This window comes from Mustela nigripes, chromosome 4 (assembly GCF_022355385.1).
Source record: "Mustela nigripes isolate SB6536 chromosome 4, MUSNIG.SB6536, whole genome shotgun sequence".
NCBI lineage: Eukaryota > Metazoa > Chordata > Mammalia > Carnivora > Mustelidae > Mustela > Mustela nigripes.
Genome location: NC_081560.1, coordinates 75,339,200 through 75,364,135, shown reverse-complemented (window position 1 = coordinate 75,364,135; position 24,936 = coordinate 75,339,200). Strand labels below are relative to the sequence as shown.

Below are 24,936 nucleotides of genomic sequence, written 5' to 3'. Positions count from 1 at the left end.
GTGGCTGAAATTAACAAGTCAGGAAACTGACAGATGTTGGCGAGGAGGCAGAGAAAGGGGAATCCTCCTACACTGTTGGTGGGAATGCAAGCTGGTGCAGCCACTTGGGAAAACAACATGGAGGTTCCTCAAAAAGTTGAAAATAGAACTGCCCTATGACCCAGCAATTGCACTACTAGGTATTTACCCTAAAGATACAAAGGCAGTGATCCAAAGGGACACGTGCACCTGAATGTTTATAGCAGCAATGTCCATAATAGCCAAACTATGGAAAGAGCCCAGATGTCCATCAACAGATGAATGGATAAAGAAGAAGTGGTACACACACACACATGCACACACACACACACACAATGGAATACTATGCAGCTATCATAAATACCCAGAATCTTGCCATTTGCTACAGTGTGGATAGAACTAGAGGGTATTATGCTAAGCGAGATAAGTCAGAGAAAAACAATTATCATATCTCACTTATTTGAGGAATTTGAGAAACAAGACAGAGTATCATAGGGAAAGGGAGGGAAAAATGAAGCAATATGAAACCAAAGGGGAGACAAACCATAAGCACCTCTTAATCTCAGGAAACAAACAGGGTTACTGGAGCTCTCAAGGGGGTTGAAGGGATGGGTAGTTTGGTGATCAGTATTACAGGGATTGGGGGTATGTGAATTGTGTAAGACTGATGAATCACAGACCTGTAACCCTGAAACAAACAATACATTATGTTAATTTTTTTAAAGGGAAAAAAATAAAAATACAGGAAAATAAAGAATAATTTAAAAAAGATTAAAGGATTTTTTTTTAGCATTCTTTTTAGATCTAACATCCAAGCCCTTTCACCTATTCAGACAGTTTAGAAAACTTTTATTTTTCTAATTAAACCTTTTGGAGAGTTAGTCGGTGTCACATTAGAGTTTGTATAAAATGTGAACAAGTCTTCATTTGAAAATCCTCTAATGATGTCTTAAAATCCAGCGAAGACCAAGGTAGTGTCCGATAAATAATGTTTGAACAAATTTCTCAGAAAGTTTTTCTTTGGCATGATATATTCATATTAAAGTATATTAACTTGTGCAATCCTTTGTCATTGGTAGTGAACATAGAGTATCTTTTTTAAGATGTTTATTTACAACAGGTAACATATGAATTAAATATAAATTTTAAAAATTTACCTGCAATTTGATGAAACACATGTCTTTAACAAGAGATTGTTTATAATACTTAACATTGATTTAAAAGTTAATGTATTATGACATATTTATTGTCTCTTGTCTTAGCTTCTGCCTCAAGGGAGAAGGATTGGATGGAAACTTTCCTGCTGTAATAGATTACACACCATATTTGAAATTTACCCAAAGGTATTTGATACTTTGAAATATGTTATTGAAATCTTAATTTACAGTTGAATATCTTATATAATATATTGATTAAAATTGCTATTTGAGGGGGGTACTTGGGTTGCTCAGAGAGTTAAGCCTCTGCCTTTGGCTCAGGTCATGATCTCTGGGTCCTGGGATCAAGCCCCATATAAGGCTCTCTGCTCAGTAGGGAGCCTGCTTCCCCCCACCCCACCTGCCTCTCTGCCTACTTGTGATCTCTCTGTCTGTCTCTCTTTCTCTCTCTCTCTCTCTGTGATAAATAAATAAATAAACAAATAAATAAATAAAGTCTTTTAAAAAATAAATATAATTTTTTTGTAATATTACTTTCTTTAAATTTATTATTTTTTTAGGATTTTATTTATTATTTGACAGACACAGTGAGAGAGGGAACACAAGCAGGGGGAGTGGGAGAGGGAGAAGCAGGCTTCCTGCTAAGCAGGGAGCCCAATGTGGGATCCCAGGACCCTGGGATCATGACCTGAGCCAAAGGCAGACACTTAATGACTGAGCCACCCAAGCCCCCCAACGTTTTTTTAAATTTAAATTCGATTAGCCAAGATATAGTACATCATTAGTTTTTGGTGTAGTGTTCAATGATTCATTAGTTGTAGGGCACACGGTATGATGAGAACTGGGTGTTATATGCAAGTAATACTACTTTTGATTCTGCTTTGCATAATTATTTTAAGTGTTGGATCTGCCACATGTCCAAACTTTGTAGATGTGCTATATCAGTGAAGTGATGCTAGCTCAGTGCTTCAAGATGATTGTTGGAGTTTAAAACATTGATAAGGCATAGGCTTTTTTATTTTAGCATTGATTTTATTTATTTTTTTCTTTTTCTTTTTTATTTGTTTTTAATTTTTTTAAATTGTGTTATGTTAGTCACCATACAATATACATCATTAGTTTTTGATGTTGTGTTCCAAGATTCATTGTTTACATATAACACCCAGTTCTCCATGCAATGTGTGCCCTCCTTAATACCCACCACCAGGCTCACCCATCCTCTCACCGCTCTCCCCTCTAAAACCTTCAGTTTATTTCTCCGAGTCCACAGTCCCTTGTGGTTCATCTTCTCCCTCCAATTCCCTCCCCCTTCACTTTTTCTTTCCTTCTTCTAATGTCCATGTTATTCCTGATGTTCCTCAAGTAAGTAAAACAATATGATAATTGACTTTCCCTGCTTGACTTATTTCACTCAGCATAACCTTTTCCAGTCCCATCCATGCTGATGCAAAAGTTGGGTATTCATCATTTATGATGGCTGAGTAATATTCCAGTGTATATATGGACCACATCTTCTTTACCCATTCATCTGTTGAAGGACATCTTGACTTTTTCCACAGTTTGGCTATTGTGGACATTGCTGCTATGAACATTGGGGTACATATGGTCTTTCTTTTCACTACATCTGTATCTTCAGGGTAAATACTCAGTAGTGCAATTGTCAGGTCATAGGGTAGTTCTATTTTTAAACTTATGAGGAATCACCACAACTGTTCTCCAAAGTGACTGCATCCGCTTGCATTCCCACCAACAGTATAAGAGCGTTCCCCTTTCTCCATATCCTCTCCAACATTTGTTGTTTCTTGCCTTATTAATTTTTTCCATTCTAACTGGTGTAAGGTGGTATCTCAATGTGGTTTTGATTTTAATTTCCCTGATGGTTAATGATAATGAACATTTTTTCATGTGTCTGATAGCCATATGTATATCTTCATTGGAGAAGTGTCTGTTCATGTCTTCTGTCCATTTTTTACTTGATTATCTGGTTTTTGGGGTGTTGAGTTTGAGAATTTCTTTATATATCTTGGATATCAGCCCTTTGTCTGTAGTGTCATTTGCAAATATCTTTTCCCATTCTGTAGGTTGCCTCTTTGGTTTGTTGACTGTTTTCCTTTGCTGTGCAGAAGTTTTTTATCTTGATGAAGTCCCAAAAGTTCATTTTTGCTTCTGTTTCCTTTGCCTTTTGAGACATGTCTTGAAAGAAGTTGCTGTGGCCGATGTCAAAGAGGTTACTGCCTATGCTCTCCTATAGGATTTTGATGGATTCCTGTCTCACATTGAGGTCTTTCATCCATGCTGAGTTTATTTTTGTGGATGGTGTAAGAGAATGGTCCAGTTTCATTCTTCTGTACGTAGCTGTCCAATTTTCCCAGCACCATTTATTGAAGAGACTATCTTTTTTCCACTGGATGTTTTTTCCTGCTTTGCCAAAGACTGTTTAACCATAGAGTTGAGGGTCCATATCTGCTCTCTTTATTCTGTTCCATTGGTCTACATATCTGTTTTTGTGCCAGTACCATGCTGTCTTGGTGATCACAGCTTTGTAATAAAGCTTGAAATGAGGCAATGTGAAACCCCCAGCTTTGTTTTCCTTTTTCAGCATTTCCTTGGTGATTCAGGGTCTTTTCTGGTTCCATACAAATTTTAGGATTGTTTGTTCTAGCACTCTAAAAAATGCCAATGGTATTTTGATTGGGATGGTGTTAAAGTATAGATTGTTCTGGACAGCATACACATTTTAACAATGTTTATTCTTGCAATCCAGGAGCGTGGAATGTTTTCTTATCTTTTTGTGTCTTCCTCAGTTTCATTCATGAATGACCGGTATAGTCGAGTCGAATGACTCGAGTGTAGATCCTCTACCTCTTTGGTTAGGTTTATTCCAAGGTATCTTATGGTTTTTAGTGCTATTGTAAATAGAATCAATTCTCTAATTTCCTTTTCTGCAGTTTCATTGTTAGTGTAACTAAAAAGCAACTGATTTCTGTGTAAAACTGCTTTTATTTCAGTATCAGTAATCATTGAAAAATAAAAACTTCATTTACATCTTTAGTGTTTAATGTAAATACACTTTTTACATAATTGTAATTGCAGCATTAAGTATAGTTCTTAGAAAACAGCTTGTAATTCTGTTGCTATAGTCATTATAATGATAACTTTAATAGCTCTTTTATAGTCCATTGAGAGTTCAAAACTGAATTCCATCATTCAGATTGTTCTCCATTTTCTCTCCACTATAAAGGAAAGAATAATGAACATTTTGTGCAAATCAATTTTCTTTCTGCTGTGAATTTACAGTTACTCAGGAAAAGACAATGAAATTTTTTATGGCCCTTGAAGTGTGTCTATATAAAAGAGTTGTACCAATTAATCCTACTATCAGGATTTTATGAGAATTAAGAATTTCCTACAATCTCATCAGCATCGAAAATTAATCAGATGAAATCTATAGATTTTTTTGTAAGTCCACTTGTAGAATTGGCTTCCTAAATAGAATGATCATCTTTATATACTTTAAAAATGTTATGGTAAGGTCAGAGCTGTAAGGGAAAGAGAAAGAAAGAATAATAACGTATATGTGTAATTTATGTACACACACACACACACATTGAAGATGCATTTATTAAGGACCTAGTGTAGGAAAGAAACTTCCCTAACTACCAGAGATACATAGGTTTCAAAAATGTAGATGCTTCATGAAATTCTGAAAAAGAGTATAGTCCTTGTCCCCAGGATAATCATCTAGTGAGAGAAGTCACTATTGGAGAAATAGGACTGTGAAGATACTCAGGTAGTGAGGGAGAAGTAACACAGTACTATGGTACCAAGATTTCTAACTTAAATAAATGAATCACTTTGGAAAAGGAATAATTCTAGTACATTCAATCTAAAAAAAAGTTATAGCAAGAATTTTTTAACAGGCATAAAATTACACTTTTGGGGACGTAATAGATTATAGAACATTCTATGAGGATAACAAATAGTTCAAAAATAATACTTGTAAAAAGAATAGTGATAATACTTATTGAATGCTTTCTGTATATCGGGCATTGTTCAAAGTGCTTTCCTTTTGTTAACTTATTTAATCCTCAAAAGACAGTGACATAGGACTACTAAATTTTATAAATGAAAAAACTGAAATGCAGGGAGGTTAAATAACTTGTCCATAGTCATACACACAGGTCTCAAATTAAAGAACAAGATGGCAGCTGGACATTAGGGGTTTGGCCATTAACATGTAGGTAGAAAGGCTATTTTTAATGATTTAGGAAGTGACTTGAAAATATAAAGATAAATGCAAATACTAATTTTTCTCTCCTACTCACATAAGAGACTATAGTAATTATTACATCACTTTACAATAATGAAATCTTCTCAACTGGTCCCCTCAGAATTTGATGATATATGAATATATATGAATTTGATGATATATGCTCTATGTCTCCAACTTGCTTAACCACTTTTTGTGTGAATTTGTATGCAACTTCCTCTTTCTCTGATGCACTAATCCTAACATGTATGTATCACTTTCTCTCCTTTATATACTGACGGGTTTCTACTATCTTAAAAAAGAACAATAAAATGAGAAGGCAAATACCAGTTTAACCTAGTCATAAGCATGTTTGCATTACTGACCATGTGAGATCTTTTCTGAAAGATTTAAACTATTCTGATTGTAATAAAGAAAAAATATTTTACTTTATTTTTTTTTTTTTTTAGATTTTGTTTATTTATTTGACAGAGAGAGAGCACAAGCACAAGCAGGGGGAGTGGCAGGCAGAGGGAGAGGGAGAAGCAGGCCCCCTGATGAGCAGAGTGCCAGATGTGGGGCTCAATCCCAGGACTCTGGGAACATGACTTGAGCTGAAGACAGATGTTTAACCGACTGAGCCATCCAGGTGCCCCAAGAACCAGTATTTTCAACATTCGTTTTCTTCCATGAAATATACCTGTATTAAACATATTTTAAAAAGCTTTATTGGGTTTCTAATTTTAAGAAACTGTAGAAGTCTATCCTTAACAAAATTACTGCTTTTAATTCATTTGGAAAGTAATACATATTAATTATAGAAAAATTAGAAAATAAAGACAGGTGGATAGAAGAAAGGTTAAGTCACTCATAATCTTGCCTTTAAGAAACACCTCTTAGGAAGTTGAGAAGCAACGTGGGGGTCTGGGGCAGGTAAGAAAAGAATAAATAAAACAAGATGGAATCGGGAGGGAGACAAAAGAGACTCTTAATCTCACAAAACAAACTGAGGGTGGGGGGGGAGGGGGTAGGGAGAGGGTGGTGGGGTTATGGACATTGGGGAAGGAATGTGCTATGGTGAGTGCTGTGAAGTGTGTAAACCTGATGATTCACAGACCTGTACGCTTGGGGCTAATAATACAGTATATGTTAATAAAAAAATAAAAAATTAAAAAAAAAAGAAACAGCTTTTAGAAGCATTAACATTTTGATGGGTAGCTTTCCAGCTTTTTCTATGCATAGATATATTTTTTCTTTAAAATGGAATTGTAATGTACATGTAATACTCCATAATGAACATTTTTGTATGTAATCAACTATCCTTTCACAGTCTCATTTCCCTGAATGAATATAATTTAATTATCTCTATAATGTGTTTACCCAATTATTGTTGGACCTTTAGGATGCACTTGGTTGTTCACTGTCACATACGCTATTGCAGTTAATAACCTTGTAACTACATCTTTTCAAACACACACATGATTGCTTAAACTCCTGGAAGTAAAATTTCTTGGATAAAGCATATATATTATTAAAGCTTTTGAGATACGCTGTCAAATTGCCCTACAGAGAGGCCATACCAATTTAGTTTCTATAGACAATAAGTGAAATTGCCTGCTTCCCCTCTTGCCAACTAAGTATTAAAAGTGTGAAGGGCACCTGGGTGGCTCAGTTGGTTAAGCAACTGCCTTTGGCCCAGGTCATGATCTTGGAGTCCCAGAATCGAGTTCCACATCAGGCTCCCTGCTCAGCAGGGACTCTGCTTCTCCCTACCCCCTCCTCTCTTTCATGTTCTCTCTCTCTCTCTCAAATAAATAAATGAAATCTTTAAAAAAATTAAGTATTAAAAGTGTGGCCAGTTCTGTAAGTAAAAAATTATATCCTATTTTTTTTTCTTTTGTTGTTTTAATTTGCATGTATCTGATTACTGGTGCCACTGAGCTTTTAAAAATTTTTATTAGCCATTAGTCTTTTTAAATGGAATGTTATATTTTGAAGTTAAATATATGAAATATGTTAATAGAAACATATTAAAATATATTTCATATTTAAAACTGATTTTTAGTTTTAGGTTGTGTACCAGTGAGAAAACTCAATTTTTCTGAGTTACATCTTGATATAATTTTAAACATCTTTAAACATTTTTTCCTTGAATGGATTTTAGGTCTAAAAAGTCCAGTAGCTAATTATTATTGGTCTCTTATGATACCTTCATTTTTTGGCTTTTAAATATAATGTCATACGCATTCCTATAGCTAAGTCTTTTCTTTGTACTTAAACATGATTGTGTCCTTAATGAAGCAAATTTCTACAAACAAAACTGCTGATTTAAAGAGACTGTAAAGTTCCATATGTTGTCAAATTGCCCTTAGACATTCTGTCCCATACATTCTGCCTTTCCCCCACTCCTTTTAGGGATAAAATCATTTTGCAATGAAAGACCAGCCCTTTGGCCTGTGCATGACATCCCATCCTCCCAACAGTTGTCCTCTTCCATTAATTTTCCCTCTTTTGTAGATCTTCCCACAGATCGCCACATACAGTCATGTTGTTATTTTCCCTGTGTTAAAAACAAACAGAGAAACTTTCCCCATAGTCATTTCAAGCTACTTTTCAGTCACTTCTCCTTTATTATAAAATTGTCCCCAGCTTTCTTTTTTTTAATTTTTTGCCTCCAATATCCCTTGCACTGTTCAAACTGAGCTTTAATACTTACCCGTGAAAGTGCTCTCGTTGAAGTCAGCAGTGATGTTTCATTGCTAAATCCAGTGGTTAATCATTTCCTCTTCTGTCTTGACCTCCTAGTAGTTTGATAAACAGGATTGCTCTCTTCAGCACTTCTCTGGTTTCCCTCCTGTGGGCTCCTCCTTACTCCCAGTCCCCATTCCTCCTCATCTCCCCAACCTCTAAATGTCAGACTATTTCAGAGATCATTCCCAGATCATCTTTTCTATGTGTAGTCACTCTGTTAAGTAGTATCTAGTTTCATGGCTCTAAATATTATCTTTATGCTACTCTTTCCCAAATTTATACTTCTACCTGGAACACTGCCCTAAAGTCTAGACTCCTACATCTAGCTGCCAACTCACCATCTTCACTTGGATGTGTGATAAGCGCCTCGAATGAACATGTACAAAATTGAACTCCTAATTTCTTTCCTCCCAAGTGTTCTTCCTTTAGCCTTTTCCATTCCAAGAATAGTTGTTCTGTCATTCTGGCAGCTTGTGCTCAAAACTTTGGTATCATCATTGAATTTTCCCTGCCATAATCCACATAGGATCCATCAGCAAACCCTTTGGCACCATCACTACTACCTCCTTAAATTCTATTAGGACCCATTATTTCTTCTTTGTTTATCTTTGTTAAAAATAAATGCTTAATTGCTAGAAGTAAAAGAATAAAGAAGGTGATTATAGTTCTTACTCTCTTTTCAACAATTATAGATAATAAAGCATTAGATTTTTGATAAAGGAAACTATTTTTCTTTTTATATTACTGATATTTCTTTCATTGCCTCCATAAAAATTTTTAAAAGATTTTGTTCTTTAAAATATAGGAATGTTTCTGAAATTCTTTTTTTTTTCTGATATTAAGCTTTTTTAAAAAAACATTTTATTTTATTTTTTCCGTGTTCCAAGATTCATTGTTTATGCACCACACCTGGTACTCCATGCAATTATTAACTATGATTTTTCCACCAAAATGTGCATAATTTCTGTGTCTTTTAGAATAAGAGATACTTTCATGAGTATCAACTTTTCATTGTGCACAGAATAAAAGACTTAACATAACATATAGACCATTTGTGACCTGGCATCAGTACACCTTCTTAGCTATATTATTTGTCTACCATCCAGTTAGCTTTTTAAGACAGCTATAGGATTATTGGTCATTGAAATCTTAAGAGACAATGTAATATTGTTTTTAAACTTTATAATGTAAAAAAGAAAGTTTTTCTCAGTTTCTCTTACTAAAGTGACCTTGAACAAACCACTAATCTCTTATTTTTATTATCTTCCCTTGTTGGATGAATCTGTTAAATAGTAGAGCAATAATTAATGGGGATATCATCAGGATTAATGAGATAATGTTTATGAAGTGTCTATATAGTTCCTTGGAGTCATTGTAGAGAACTTTTCATTTTCTTTCTTGTCCTTACAAGGAACTCATTATCAGTCTTCCCTTTCTACTCTTAGAAGTTTTTTAAAAATTATTAATTTAATGTCATTGGTACTCATATACTCATTCTGATTTTCTACTATTGATTTAATTTTGGTAAATTATGTTTTATTAAAGTTTAAAAATATATATATCATGATATTCAGTGAGTTCTTTAAATATTTTTTCATTTCTAGGTATGTTACCTTTTGCTTTTTGTGCTCCTAGATCTTTTTTTCCTTGATTTTTAAAATTATTTTTGCCAAAGATTTGTCAATATTATAGTTTTTTCCAGTTTTTTAAAAAAGAATTTATTTATTTGAGAGATAAAGAGTGAACGAGAGAGACAGCATGAGCAGGGTAGAGGGGCAGAGGGAGAAGAAGAAGTAACATCCATCTTATCCTATAGACACAAAAATAAAAGAAAATGGAAAAAATCTCTCCTTATGATGAAAACTCTGGGATTTTTTTCTCTTAACAACTTTTCTATATTCATACAGCATTGTTAGCTCTAGTCATCATGTTGTATATTACATCCTTAGTACTTATTTATCTTATAACTGGAAGTTTGGACCTTCTGACCACCTTGTTCCAGTTCCCCTCCCCTTTCTCCATTTCCTCTTTCCCTCTGCCCTCTCTGTCTTTGGTAATCTCAAATCTAATCTCTTTTTCTACTAGTTTTATTGGGAGGGGGTGTATTTTAGATTCTACATGTGAATGAAATCATATAGTTGTCTTTCTCTGATGTTATTTCACTTATTAGTACAATGCCTTCAAGTTCCACCAATGTTGTTGCAAATGGTGGGATTTCATATTCTGTTATATACATATACCCCATCTTTCTCTATCCATTCATCCACTGATGGACACTTCAATTGTTTCCATTCTCGTCTGTCATACATGGTGTCACTTGTAGGGTGCAGATATCTTTTCAAGGTAATGTTTTGTTTTCTTTGGATGTATTCCCGGAAGTGGAATTTCTGGATCATACAGTAGTTCTGTTTTTAAGTTTTGGAGGAAACTCTATACTGTTTTCCATAGTCGCTGTATCAAATTTACAATCCCACCAACAGTGCACAAGGGCTCCCTTTTCTCCACATCCACACTAGCATTAGCTATATTTTGTCTTTTTGATGATAGCCATCCTAATGTGTGTGAGGTGGTATCTCATTGTAGTTTTGATAATTCATTTCCCTAATGACCAATGATGTTGACCATATTTTCATGTACCTGTGAGCTTTTCACCTATCTTCTGTGGAGAAATGTCTGTTCAGGTCTTTAGTCCATTTGTAATAGATTATTTGTCTTTTTACTGTTGAGTTTCTACTTTGATATTGACTCCTTATTGTTTATGATTTGCAAATATTATCTCCCAGACAGTGGGTTGCCTTTTCATTTTGTGGTGGTTTCTTTCACTATACAGAAGCCTTTCAGTCTGATGTAGGCCTGTTTGTTATTTTTGCTTTTGCTTTTATTTACCTTTGTGTTTGGTCTCAAATCCAAAATGTTGTCTGGATTGATACCAGGGAGATTACTTTCTGTCTTCTTCTAGGAGTTTTACCGTTTCAGGTTTACATTCAAGTCTTTAATCTATTTTGTTGAGTCAATTTTTGTGTATGGTATAAATAGGAATCCAGCTTTATTTTTTCACATGAGGTTGATCAGTTTTTTTCAGCTCCACTTATTAACGGTACTATTCTTTAATAGTTGTATATTTTTGGCTCCTTTGTCATAAATTAATTGACCAAATATGCGTGGGTTCATTTCTGGACTCCATTTGGTTCCATTGATTTGTGTGTCTGCATTTATGCCATTATCATTCTGTTTTGATAACTTGATTTGTAGTGTATTTTGAAATCAATAAGTGCAATGCCCCCCACTCTATTCTTTCTCAAGATTGCTTTGGCTGTTTAGTAGATGTGGTTCTGAACAGATTTTATGATCGTTCTAGGTCTATGAAAAATGCCATTGAATTTTGATAGGTATTGCATTGAATCTTAGGTTGCTTTGGGCAGTATGGTCATTTTAACAATAATAAATTTTTTCAATTTACGAGCAGAGAATGTTTTGAAGTTTATTTGTGCCTTTCTCGGTTTCTTTCATCACTGTCTTATAGTTCTCAGTGTAGAAATATTTTACCTCCTTTTTTCCATCTATTCTGCGATATTTTATTCTTTTTGATGTAATTATAATGGAATTGTTTTCTTAATTTTTCTTATAGTTTGTCATTAGTGTGTAGAAATACAGCTTATTTTGTATATTGATTTTGTACTCTGCATCTTGACTAAACTCATTTATTCTAACAGTTTATTGTTGGTGTCTTTAAGGTCTTTAAGATGATATAACATCATATCATCTGCAAACAGTTTTACTTCTTCCTTTCCAATTCAGATGCCTTTTATTTATTTTTCTTGCCTGATTGTTCTGGCTAGGATTTCCAATTATGCTAAATAATAGTGGTGACAGTAGGTATCCTTGTCTTCTTCCTGATCTTAGAGGAAAGGCTTTCAGTTTTTTACTATTAAATTTTGATATTAGCTGTGGCTGGTCGGATATGGCCTTTAGTATGTTGAAATATGTTCTGTCTATACCCATTTTATAGAGAATTTTTATGATTTTTTTCTTCCTCATTATTTAAATTTGCTTCTTTTCTTAAAAGTATATGAGGCTAATTTTGGAGAACAGTGTGGAGATTCCTCAAGAAATTAAAAATAGAGCTTCCCTATGATCCTGCAATTGCACTACTGAGTATCTACCCCAAAGATACAGACGTAGTGAAAAGAAGGGCCGTCTGTACCCCAATGTTTATAGCAGCAATAGCCACGGTCGCCAAACTGTGGAAAGAACCAAGATGCCCTTCAACAGACAAATGGATAAGGAAGATGTGGTCCATATACACTATGGAGTATTATGCCTCCATCAGAAAGGATGAATATCTAACTTTTGTAACAACATGGATGGGACTGGAAGAGATTATGCTGAGTGAAATAAGTCAAGCAGAGAGAGTCAATTATCATATGGTTTCACTTATTTGTGGAGCATAACAAATAACATGGAGGACATGGGGAGATGGAGAGGAGAAGGAAGTTGAGGGAAATTGGAAGGGGAGGTGAACCATGAGAGACTATGGATTCTGAAAAACAACCTGAGGGTTTTGAAGGGGCGAGGGTGGGAGTTTGGGGGAGCCAGGTGGTGGGTATTAGGGAGGGCACGTATTGCATGGAGCACTGGGTGTGGTGCAAAAACAATGAATACTGTTACGCTGAAAAGAAATTAAAAAAACTTTTTTTAAGAAAAAGTATATAAGGCTATAGATATCCCTTAAAGTGCTACTTTAGTTGTATCTTATAAGTTTGATAAGTTGTTTTTTATTTTAGTTGTTTTAACTAAAATTTTCCAATTTTTTGACCAAAGAACATTTGAAATATAAATTTTAATTTTCAGGGCTTTTGTTGGAGTTGTGATGGGCAATATGGTCCACATAAAATTTGTTTTTTGAAATTTGTTTAAAAATGGCCTAGAATTGGTCAGTATTCTAATGATTGTGTCCTATATTCATTAGCTTATGCTTATTAATGGCTGTTCTGATATGTATATCCATTCTTATAAGGATTCTTTCCTTATATCCTTATATCTTTTACTTATATCCTTTCTTATAAGCTTCATCTCTTTGAGTTGATGAATTAAATTCTTTCATTGTTATATCTGATTTTTCAATTTTTTTTCAGATGGTACCTTGAATTTTTGCTTTCTGGTTTTTGAATCTAACTTAAAAGATGCATCTAAGTTTTGAATTCTTAGATTTTCCTGAAATAATGAATTTTTTTGTCAGTATGTAATAGCTGTAAATACACAGTAATTTTTTTTTCCTTAAAGCCCATTTTGTCTGATGTAAATAGAGTCCCAACAATTTTCTTTAGGTTAGCATTTTTTAGTATATATTTTTTTAACCATATTTCATCTAACCTGCATGACTTCCATTGTAAATGCATCTCAGTTTAGAGACATTAATACGTGAGAAAATATTTTGACAGCAGATGAGATGTCATCAGTTGTGAGCTGTATCCTGATTTCAGTTATGTTAATATATAAAAAATGTACAACAGGAATTTATGAAATAGAATGCTTTTCAGCCTTTTTGTGTCCTTTTTTTTTTAAGTATATCTTTTTGAAGTAGTATTTAACTGGAATTTTTTATTTCCAGTGTAGTTAACATATAGTGTTAGGTTAGTTTCAGGTGTACAGTATAGTGATTCAGCAGCTCCGTATATTACTCAGTGCTCATCAAGATATCTTTAACTGGAATTTAGAAAATCTAGTCTAAAAGGCTTTATCTTCTTTTTTTTAATTTAAATTCAGTTTAGTTAACATATAATGTATTATTAGTTTCAAGGGTAGAATTTAGTGATTCATCAGTTGCATATAACACCCAGTGCTCATTAAACTGGGGTTACTAGAACATTTACTGATACATTTGTATTGATATCTACCATTGTATTCTTTGCCTTAATTTTTTTTTTAAGATTTATTTACTTATTTTAGAGAGAGAGTATGGGGTTAGGGACAGAAGAAGAGAGAGGGAGAGAATCTTGAGCAGACTTCCTGCTGAGTATGTAGCCCAATGTGGGGCTTGATCCCATGACCAGGAGATCATGACCTGAGCCTACAACAACAGTCAGATACTTAACTGACTGAGCCACTAGGCGCCTCATACTCTTTGCTTTCTATTCTACATTTTTTCATTTCTTTTTCTATTTCTCCTTTTTGTATTGATTTTTCTTCTCCTCCTATTGTATTTCTCTACTAGTTTACAAGTCACATACTATACTTTTCTTCTTGTATTGGTACTCCATTAATTTTAATATGCATACTTAAAAGTTAACAGAGTCTAAAGTTAATATCTTTACTACCTATCCATATAAATGAGGACTTTGCATTGTTGTAACCTTAGTCATTTTATTCTTGACATGTGCTATTACTGTCCAGAATTCTAACTCTCTCATTGATGTATTTAAAATTCCACAAAGCAGGCATCACTATTACTGTTTCATGCTCTCAATATTTGTTTAGGCTTACCCATAAGCTTAAAATTTTCTTTGCTCACTGTTTTTTCTTGGATGATTTCCTTTTTCTTTGAGTATGATCATTAATTCTTTTAGGAGAATTTCTTGGTACAGCTCTCGGGTTTTAGTTTTCTCAGGATGTGCACTTAGACTGCCCTCTTTCTGGGAAGATAATATTGCTGGATACATTAGTCTAGCATAGCAGTTGTTTTTTTCTTACTATTTTGAAATAATTGTAATTTCTTATCTTTTATTAACTCCCTCTCTCAACTGTATCTGCCTGTTATTTCACCGATTTAATTTCTAATGTCAAATATTATTTTTTTAGAAGTTTTTTGGTCTGTTTTTCAGAGCTGGAGGTTTACCATCAGCCACTGCTTTATTTTCTCTAGTCCACTAAAAGCCATGGCTATGAGAGGCAACTTTCTTTTGGTATGTGTTTGTTTACTGGTTTGTTTCCTAGATCCTGGCTGAGCATGTCTCATTGGAGGTAGGACTTTTCCTTATGCAGAGGTCTCTTGTTCATATTTGCAACATACTTGGTCCCTGGACTCCAAAGCCCAGCAGGTATAAACACAGACTTCAGAAAATGAAATATGTATCTTTCTTTGATGCTTATGATATTTTCCACCATTAGATCTCTGTAAACCTATGAAATTATGATTTCTGAACTGGATTTGCTTTGAGCCATATTTTTTTATGTGCTTTCTCTTTCTTTAGTTTTAATTTTAATTGTTCTGTTTTCATACATATCTTGTAGACAACTTACTGTTGGTCCTTATCTTTTTTTTAATGTTTATTTATTTAGTTTGGAAAAGAAGAGAGAGAAGCTCAAAAAGACTACGCACTGATCACAGAGCTCAGCGCAGGGCTTGACCCCATGACACATGAGATCATGACCTGAGCCAAAATCACGAGTTGGACGTTTAACCAAAAGAGCCACCCAGGCACTCTAGTCCTTATTTGTCTTAATTAAACTTAAACATTTGGCTCTTGCTGTAAGGTTTAACCCATTAAAGATTTTTATAACTTACTTTGTATTAGGGATTATTCTGCCATCTTATTTTTTGTTTTAAATTTACTATTTACTGGGGCGCCTGGGTGGCTCAGTGGGTTAAGCCTCTGCCTTCGGCTCAGGTCATGATTTCAGTGTCCTGGGATCAAGCCCCACATCAGGCTCTCTGCTTGGTGGGGAGCCTGCTTCCTCCTCTCTCTGTGCCTGCCTCTCTGCCTACTTGTGATCTCTGTCTGTCAAATAAATAAATAAAATCTTAAAAAAAAATTTCTATTTACTGTATTTTCTTATTTTGTGTCTCCATTTGATAGGTCAGGGAGGCTTTTTTTAATATTTTGAATATGGTATTTTTTCTTATGTTAATAGTATTTATGGTATTTTTATATGGTATTTATATGGTATTTTTTCTTATGTTAATATCATTGCTTATATTTTTAAATGTGTTTTTCCCTGTTTTTCTTTAGTATAATACCTCTTCTTTCTTCTAAACCAGATATCCATTTTAGTGCAGTTCTTCATTTAGTTTCTTCTTTTTTTTTTAACCTTATTCTGCCCTCCTCTACCAAATGGATATCTTTAGGAATTTCAGATATGGATTGTAGAGTGTTTTCTCTGCTTTACCTCTGCTTCTCCTTCTTCCTTCAATGGAAAATGCTTGGGAGTGACCAGTTTTTCTGAATCTCTTATTATCTCCTCTTTGCTAAAGTTGAACTGACCTTGAACTGCCCTATTACACCTCACTGACATTAGGCTGGTTGTGCTGTTTGTCTGCACAGCATTGGATACTGGACAGGCAGTAATCTACTTGAGACAGTGAAAAAACTCATCTAAAAAGTTCTTTCCAACACGTCTAGGTTTTCTGGTTTTCTTCTCTGGAAATCTTTTCTTTCTTCTCAGAACATTCTCACAGTTCTTATGTTAAATTCTTTAGATTTACAAACTTCGGATCAACTTCTATAGCATCTTGAGACTTAACTCCATGAGAGGAAGTCAGCAGTCTATACTAGATTATCATTTTTTTTCAGAAAGCTAAAAAGTCTTTATAATATCATTAATATAATTGTATATGGAGTGCTAAATATTTTGGAGTTGGCTCACTGGTAACTTACAAAATAGAGAAGTATTTCTTAATGGAGTGAAACATATTAACTTTAGTTTTAAAATTTTAATATTCCCAGTTCTGACAGCATCAGCAGTGACGAGGAAGAGCTGAGGACTTTGGGAAGCAGTGGTAGTGAAAGCAGCACTCCAGAGAATGTCGGGCCTCCTTTCATCATGGATGAGAATAGTTGGTTCAACAAGTGTAAGAGAGTTAAACAAAAGTATCAGCTAACCCTGGAACAGAAGGTATTTATCAGTTGCCAAAAGTCATTGATTTGATTCTCATTTTTGCCTTTGGACTGTCACTTCCAAAATATCTTTTAACTGAATATAAGTGTTGACCCATTGCTACTTCCTTTCTGTACTTGAATTGTCCTTGTCTTAATGAAAAATCATGCAGAGTTTTAAAAGAGGCTTCTGTTTGTTCAACTTTTTCTAATTTTATGTTTTAATATAAAAATTAGCCATTTAGGAGCACGTGGTTGGGTCAGTTGGTTAAGCATCCAACTCTTGATTTCAACTCAGGTCACGATCTCAGAATTGTGGAATTGAGCCCCATGTTGGTCTCCACGCTGGGCATGGATCCTGCTCAATTCCTCTCTCTCCCTGTCTCTCTCTGCCCCTCCCACCCTCTAAAAAATTATATGTTAAATTTTAAAAATAAGCCATTTATTCTTCTGTGTACCATTTCATTTATAGGTTCTGAGATTTTAACATTTATTAGGAGGGTTAATGTAAAGCAGACAAATATGAAAAAAAAAAGAATTCTATAACAATATCATTCAAGATAGACCTTAAGGCAAAAGCAATATTAAGGCTAAAGAAATACATTGCTCTTGAGAAAAGAAACAGTTCACCAGGAATGTGAACATGGTGGAGATGAATAGAATCGGTGAAGGTGGTCAAAATGTATAAATTTCCAGTTTACCCACTGCAGGCAAACATCTTATTGAACTTCAGGGAAGGGCTTTAAAGGATGGAGAACATATGTTAAATTTTTGTATTCAATTAAAATGATTATTTTTTTATTATTTCATCATTAATACTTAGAGATTATTTCATTGAAATATGGAAAGAATAGCATTTAACCTACTCAGTATTGATCTTCAAGATATACATTAGAATTTTGTGGTAGCTTTATCTTGTTGGTACTGTATTTTCAGGGTTATCTTGAAGAACTCTTACGACTTCGAGAGAACCAGCTGTCTGAGTCTGTATCCCAGAATAAAATACTACTTCAAAGGATTGAAGATTCTGATCTGGCTCATAAATTGGAAAAGGAACAATTAGAATATATAATTGTGGAGCTTCAAGATCAGCTGTAAGTGAGATCCTTTTGGGAAAATATTGGCAGTATGTAAACATAAGAAAATGTCATGTTTTGACATAGGATTCAAACTCTGAGAAGTCAAATTACCTGCTATTAAGTTCTTTTTCCCTTACTCTTTTTAAAAAGTTTACTCTTCCTTTTTTTTTGTCATAAAAGTAATTTATGCTCATGGCAGAAGTATTACAAAATATAGGAAGAAAATAAAAACTATCCTCAGGTGTGTGCTACCCAGAGTTAACTCCTATAATTTGATATGTATTCTTTCAAATGCATATACATAATTTTAAATTATTTATTTAGTTATACTGTTTAATTCAAAGATGGGATATAAAACCAGTACCACTCAAAGTACAATAATTATGCAGTGTTTGTTCCCATGTGTGCCAGAGTATCACTAAGCACAGTTTAGTATAGCTTTTTTCCATAACAGTAGTTTTTAGGCTTTTTGGATTTGGGTTTTGTTTTTTTCCTGAAGAAAGGTATGTATTGGTATAAGCTCCTTAATTTGACACTATTCAAAGCACTTGTACTAATCATACCATTCCATCAAACTTGATTTTATCAAATAATTGTTTATGGTGAAAATCTTCTCGCATTAATATTTATTTAATCTGAAAAGATGATTTTAAAAGTTTTTATTTTGAAATAAGTTCAAAATTTCAGAGAAGTTGCAAGGATAGTACGAAGAATAAGCCCTTTCTTAGATTTACCAAATTTTAGCACTTGGCCACTTTTGCTCATAATTCTCTCCCTCTTGCATACATCACAACTCTTTATCACATAATGCATCAGTTGTGTCTTTCCTGAGAACCAAGGTATTCTCTTACATAACCATAGATCATCTATCAAATTCAGAAATTTAAATTAGTATGATACTTTCATCTTATCCATAACTCATTCCAGTTTCATCAGTTGTCCAAATAATATCTCTTACTGCAGCTTTGGTTTTTCTGGTACAGGACCCAGTCCAGAATCATGTTTTTCATTTGGTTATTCATTTCTTTAGTCTCATTTCTTCAGTCACATTTAACTTACAACAGTTTCTCAGTCTTTGTCTTGTATGAAATTGATATTTCTGAAGAATACAAGCTAGTGATTTTATAGAATGTAAATTCAATTTATAGAATGTAAATTCAAATTTCAATTTGAGTTGTTTGCTTTTTCTCATGATTAGAATGAGTTTATCCATTTGTGGTTGGAATATAAGTAGGGTGCCTGTAAGTGTTGGGGATATGATATCCAGAGGTCCATGGAATCTGTTGGTCTTTTTTACTAATATTAATTTTAATCATTTGTTTAATGTGTTTTTCTCTTGGTACAGTTTTTATGTTTCCTTTTTTAATTATCATATAATTTCCAGGGAGATCTTTTGAGACCTAGTAAACATGAAAGATGATTTTTTTAAGTAAAAATCTTTTATTAACTAACATAAAACTTCAGTGTTTTCTAGGAATTTGTGTCTTGGAAAAAAGAATTATGTTCACATATTATTTTTTTCTAATATTTTACTGAGAGTTTGTCCTGTGGAATATCACTCATTGAGAGACATATTAATACCTTCCATAACTCTTTGCTTCTGTAAGCAGGGAGAAAAATATCCAGATCTGAACAATGGAGATTTCTAGTTATTTCTTTACAGCTTGAAAAGTTGAAGATTATTTAATTTTTCCTTTGCAATTGATGCTGATAGTTTGTCTCAATGTTTTTAACTTAAAAATAATTGTGAAATTGGAAAATAAAATGTGTCACATTTACTGTACTTTTGATAATGTAAAGGAAGAGACTCAAACTTTTTAGTTTGAAAAAAGAATCTGAGTTATAGTTTTATTACACTTATATAGTAGAAAAGTGTCGTTGATACTTACAATTTTTTAATGCCTTTAAGGATATTTTAAATAAATATTACCAGAGCAAAAATTAAATACTGAAAGTAAAGTCACCAATCAGAATTAGGCTATTTTCTTGAGTTTAGGGTCAAAGATGTACTTTCACATAACATGGCTATATACTCTTAGCCAGGTAAATTGGTATCTTACAAGGTCCTTTGTACAAAAAACAACTTACAAGGATACTAAACAGAAGAGTAAGATACCTTCCTCTGAGAATCTTCTCAGTTCACTACATTAACTGAATCATCTGTAAGGTACAGAATAAATACTGTAGACATATTTGTGGCTTTGGGAGAAAGTGGACATTTTTTCCCTTCTTTTCTTGCTGAAATTTTTTGTCAACATTTAGGAAGGCCTGCAATGAAATGTGAGCACTGGAATTCTTTTTGTTAATCCTGAGAAAACCGTAGTGGCCCTGAGAAGATTAAAATTTTAAACGTGTAAAGGAAAAGGTCAGGAGAAGAGTATTAAGTGGATTACAAAGCATGTAATATTTGCTTTCACATTATGTTAATCATCTTTTCCTAGTTGATTTAAATCCTTTGTCACTTGGCTTATTCTTTTTATATATTTCTCAATGCTTAGATGTATTTTTTTTTGTGATTAATAAATGATTTTCTAACCATTTATTGATAAGCATAGAAAAATTTAGTAATAAATTTTATATGAGCTTATTTTAATTATTACAAACAAAAGAATATTCTCTTGTACTCCAGTTAACTACTCAAAATTTTCTAAACATATCTGAGTACCCAGTGCTGTACTCTAAACCATATGATCCTGCCTTCACATTCAGGTTAATTTCAATCCTCCTTAACTATCAGGCGGTACCAACCTCTTCTGTTCACCAAAAGTGCTTGACAATATAATGCATTTTTGCATCATATAGTAAGTTAGCTTTCCAGACATATATCCTACATATTCCATATAATTGTAAACTCTTCTACACAGGGAACTGGCCTCTATTACTTTATTTTCATAGCACCCATTTTAAAGGTTTAGAAATAACTGTTCAAAATGTTGGATTTTTTTTTTTTTTTGCTTAGATGTATTTTTGAGTAACTGTTAAAGTATGCTTTAATTTGTCTTTGAATACTCCTAAAATGTGAACATCTGATAGTTTTGGGTAGAGTACAGGTGAGCATGGTGCACTAGAGGAGCATTCTAAAGCTTTCTTACAGATATGGACTGTGTTCAGACACTGGCTTTGTATTTGCCTATTATTATGAGCTCAGTCTTTAATAATACCTTAGAGCCTCTGTCTCTTTATCTGTATACTGGAAATAAAACTTACCTTATAGATTACTATGAGTATTAAATGCTATCATGTAAAATACAGTTAGAACAAAGGAAACATTCAAAGATTATTCCTCTCTTTTGGTCTATAAAAACCTTAAAATATCCTTATTAAATACATGTAGATAAATGGTAAATTTAAAATATTTTACTTTATTATGCCCAAATGCTGCAGCTCAAACAAATGAATTTGACTTTGATTTTATTATCCCCAAATTTCAAAATATATATTTGTTTTTCAGAACCACTTTCCAAATGGCATGTGGATTAATATTTATAATTACGGTATAGATTTGCATATATTGGGAGGAAGATATATATGGCTACTTACTACTTTACTGGTACCACTTTTAACTATAATTCTTTTCTTCATCAATTACTGATGGAATACTAATTGGATTATTTTGGATTATTAGTCTTTGACTAAGGTGTATTTGGGTGATTAAATTTATGTTGGTGGAATTTTAAAGTGTCAAAAAATTTTAAATCTCCAAATAATGATTAAGAATAATGCCATTATTTCATTGAGAAATACAGCATCACTCTAGGTTTTTATTTTCATAGTTTTATTGAAATCTGTGGCATATTTTTATTTTATTTAGGTAAGTTTTAATTCAATTTTGCTTGCATGTTAAACTTCATCCAATAAAATAAATACAAGCAAGCTTAATGTATTAGTTACACTTTGAATCAATGTATGGAAAGTCTTTCATAAGATTATGAAATGTATTGTTTATGGTCTTATAAAAACTTACTGTCATATTATTTATGCTATCTGGTGGGAAACCTTTTCATTTTTGAGGTTAGTTTTATTCAGTAAACATTTATTTAAATGTATAATTCTGTGCTTGAGAGTGCCAAGAATAGAAAAAATAAGAAGGATATAGTCTGTCTTCACAAAGAGCTCCTAAGTTAAAGAAGTGGACAGATGGACATTATTGGTCACATTGTGAATTGAAGAGAATCATACATGGAAGGAAAGGTTTGTGCTCATCCACAGGCTTAGATCTTTGTAAAATGCTAATTTCAAATCTCAGGACTAGAGAGGCTCAGAATAGTGAGTAAAATCTAAATACCTTTGTCATGATTAATACCATTAAAATTTGTAAAAAGGCGTTTTTGCTGTTTGGCTCATGTAGTTTTCCTATTTATGGTGTGAAAAGCTATAGGAATAGTAATGTCCAATAAGGCTCCCTCGTGAAGGAACATATAACAGAAGTAAAGAACCACACATTATTAAAATTAGTGCATTGTTATAGTTGAACAGCCATGTTTGTGTAGTTCCTTGTGGGTAGTGATGGTGTGATCTGTCAGCCTGCAAACCAGAAGTCAGTGATGCTGTAGCATCCTGCTTCACAAGGTTTAGAGCGAGTGGCATAGATCCTAACAAGAGTGCAGTGATGTCATCCTGGCCCAGTTAATAGTGAACAAATTATGGTAGTTCCTGATCGTGTATATTTTTGGCAGGTAACAATTATTACTAAGAGTTAACATCATGATAATACATAGTGCATACTCTGTTATCCATGTAAAGACAGAAAAATCAAAAAAATGCATCCGGAAGAGAAAAAAGCCAGATACCAGATAATTAGGTCAAACTACACTGTATTGTACTTTCTTGAGTGATAATGAGAAATTACATATTACACCAAGAAATTACAGATTTGATATGGGTGTCATTTCATTGCCTTTAGTTATGTTGTTTGATTAAAACTGCTGGCATATTCTTCAGTAGAGCATATGTCAGTATATTTGGGCAAGGGGCGTACCAACAGTTGGAACTGCAAGACAGTGTTTCACAGAGAAGTGACTCAGACTAGAAAAGAGGCTCAATTTTGGCATCCTTATTTGGTAAATGTTTTATACTGAGTACATAAAGAAAGGAAGCCTCCTTAAAGTACAATTTGTAAATAACACACATATTATTAATACATAAATACCATTGTTTTGTTCACTTATTTCCACCCTTTAGCATGGAGTTGACCTTTATAAAAAATAAAATTAGCATTTAAATTCTAATGCTATTATTATGTTTTAAACTTTTTGTTAAAGAATTTTCAAGTGTATAGAGATTCGTATAATAAAGCCCTGATTACCATCACCTAGATTGAATAGTTAGTTGCCAAGCGTTTGTCACATTTGTTTTAACTTTTCATTTTCCTTTTCTTTTTTTGCTGAACTATTTTGAAGCAAATCCTGTTCTTTCTTTCCTACATACTTCTTTGCTCATCTCTAAGAAAGTGGACATTTTCTCACGTAATCTTATAATCATACCTGGTAAAATTAGAGACATTCTTTTTATCATTTAAAGGCTCATCTGTAACAAATTTCCCTAATTCTCTTAAAAAAAAAAAAAAAGGCCCAACCTTTTTGTAGTTGCATTTTTGGATTAAGAAACAAAATCATACATGACATATAATTATGTCTCTGAAGACTTTAGTTTCTCCCATTCATACTTGTCCTGTTATCTGTTTGCAGACTTTTCCTATAGAATGTCCAGCATTAGTTCTTTGAGGTTTCTTTCTTTGTTCTTCTCTACCGGTGCTGTCCAGGATGTTAGCCATTTTGTGCATGTGGCTGGTGAGCACTTGAAATGTGAGTTGTGTGAACTGAAATGTGCTGTAAGTATAACATCCACATGAGACAGCATGAAATAAAGAATTTAAAGTATCTTGTTAGGAACTATTTATATTGGCTACATATTGAAATGGTAATGTTTTAGATATATTGGGCTAAATAAGTACATTATTAAAATTCATTCCTTTTACTGTGGCTACTAGAAAGTTTTAAATTATATATGCCACTCTTCTTATATTTCCCTTGGACAGCACTGGTTTGTATCCTCCCTACTCACAGGGGACTGACTGCTTTAGTGTCATCGGGGAGCAGATTCTTGGTGCCCTCCCTAGACCCGCCAAATGGGAATCTGTTGTTAACAAGATCCTCAGGGGTATAACTGACACATTAAAGTTCAAGAATCACTGTTCTGTGCTGTATATCCTGTAAAGTATATCCTCTTAACTCTGGATTAGTGGGGTTTCCACTCTGGTTGGTTATTAGAAGCACTCAGGGAGCTACTTAAAAATATTTTTTGCAAAAAATAAGAATGCCTGACTGAGCTCACCTTGAGGGATGTTAATTTAATTGGTCAAAGCTGGGGCTCAGGAAAGTGTAAAAGGCTGCTTACATGTTCTGTTGCGTAGTCAGGGTTGAGAACCAGTATCCTAAGAGGCTGGTTAAATAGGAGTTTAACTTTTTTGAGAAGAGTATTTTGTAGGTGGTCCTGTCCACATCATAACCAAGCACGCTGGTTGTCCCTCTTCTAAAGACTGTAACATTGAACAGTGGATTCAGGTGGTGACAACTATGTTTTTCCTTTGTAAAAGTTTTTATCAGCCTTTCATCTAATGGCTTGAACCAAGAATGAGCACGAACATTATCTGGAGCTGTTGATTAAGTGGGATTTGTAAAATGGTGATTCCTAATTCTTTTCCCTCCATGTACATTGGCTAAAATCTGTACACAAGACCTTTTCCTCACCAGTTAGGATGATAGTATATTATAGGCTAGTATTGGTTGTTGTAGGATATTATATTAGTCCTTACAGGATACCGTTAATTTTCAGAAGAAGATGCTAATGCCCTCCTCAGTTACCAATGA

The 24,936-nt window shown here is 33.5% G+C and overlaps 1 protein-coding gene across 7 annotated transcripts in view; it reads left to right on the top strand.

Moving 5' to 3' along the window:
• Window positions 1-24,936, top strand: part of RUNDC3B (RUN domain containing 3B) — a 144,716-nt gene that overhangs the window by 85,247 nt on the left and 34,533 nt on the right. For all 7 annotated transcript variants that reach the window (XM_059396916.1, XM_059396918.1, XM_059396920.1 and 4 more), the window contains 3 exons: window positions 1,281-1,361; window positions 16,839-17,007; window positions 17,925-18,082. In XM_059396916.1, coding sequence (XP_059252899.1) covers window positions 1,281-1,361; window positions 16,839-17,007; window positions 17,925-18,082 — 408 coding nt within the window. The remainder of the gene's footprint in view (window positions 1-1,280; window positions 1,362-16,838; window positions 17,008-17,924; window positions 18,083-24,936) is intronic.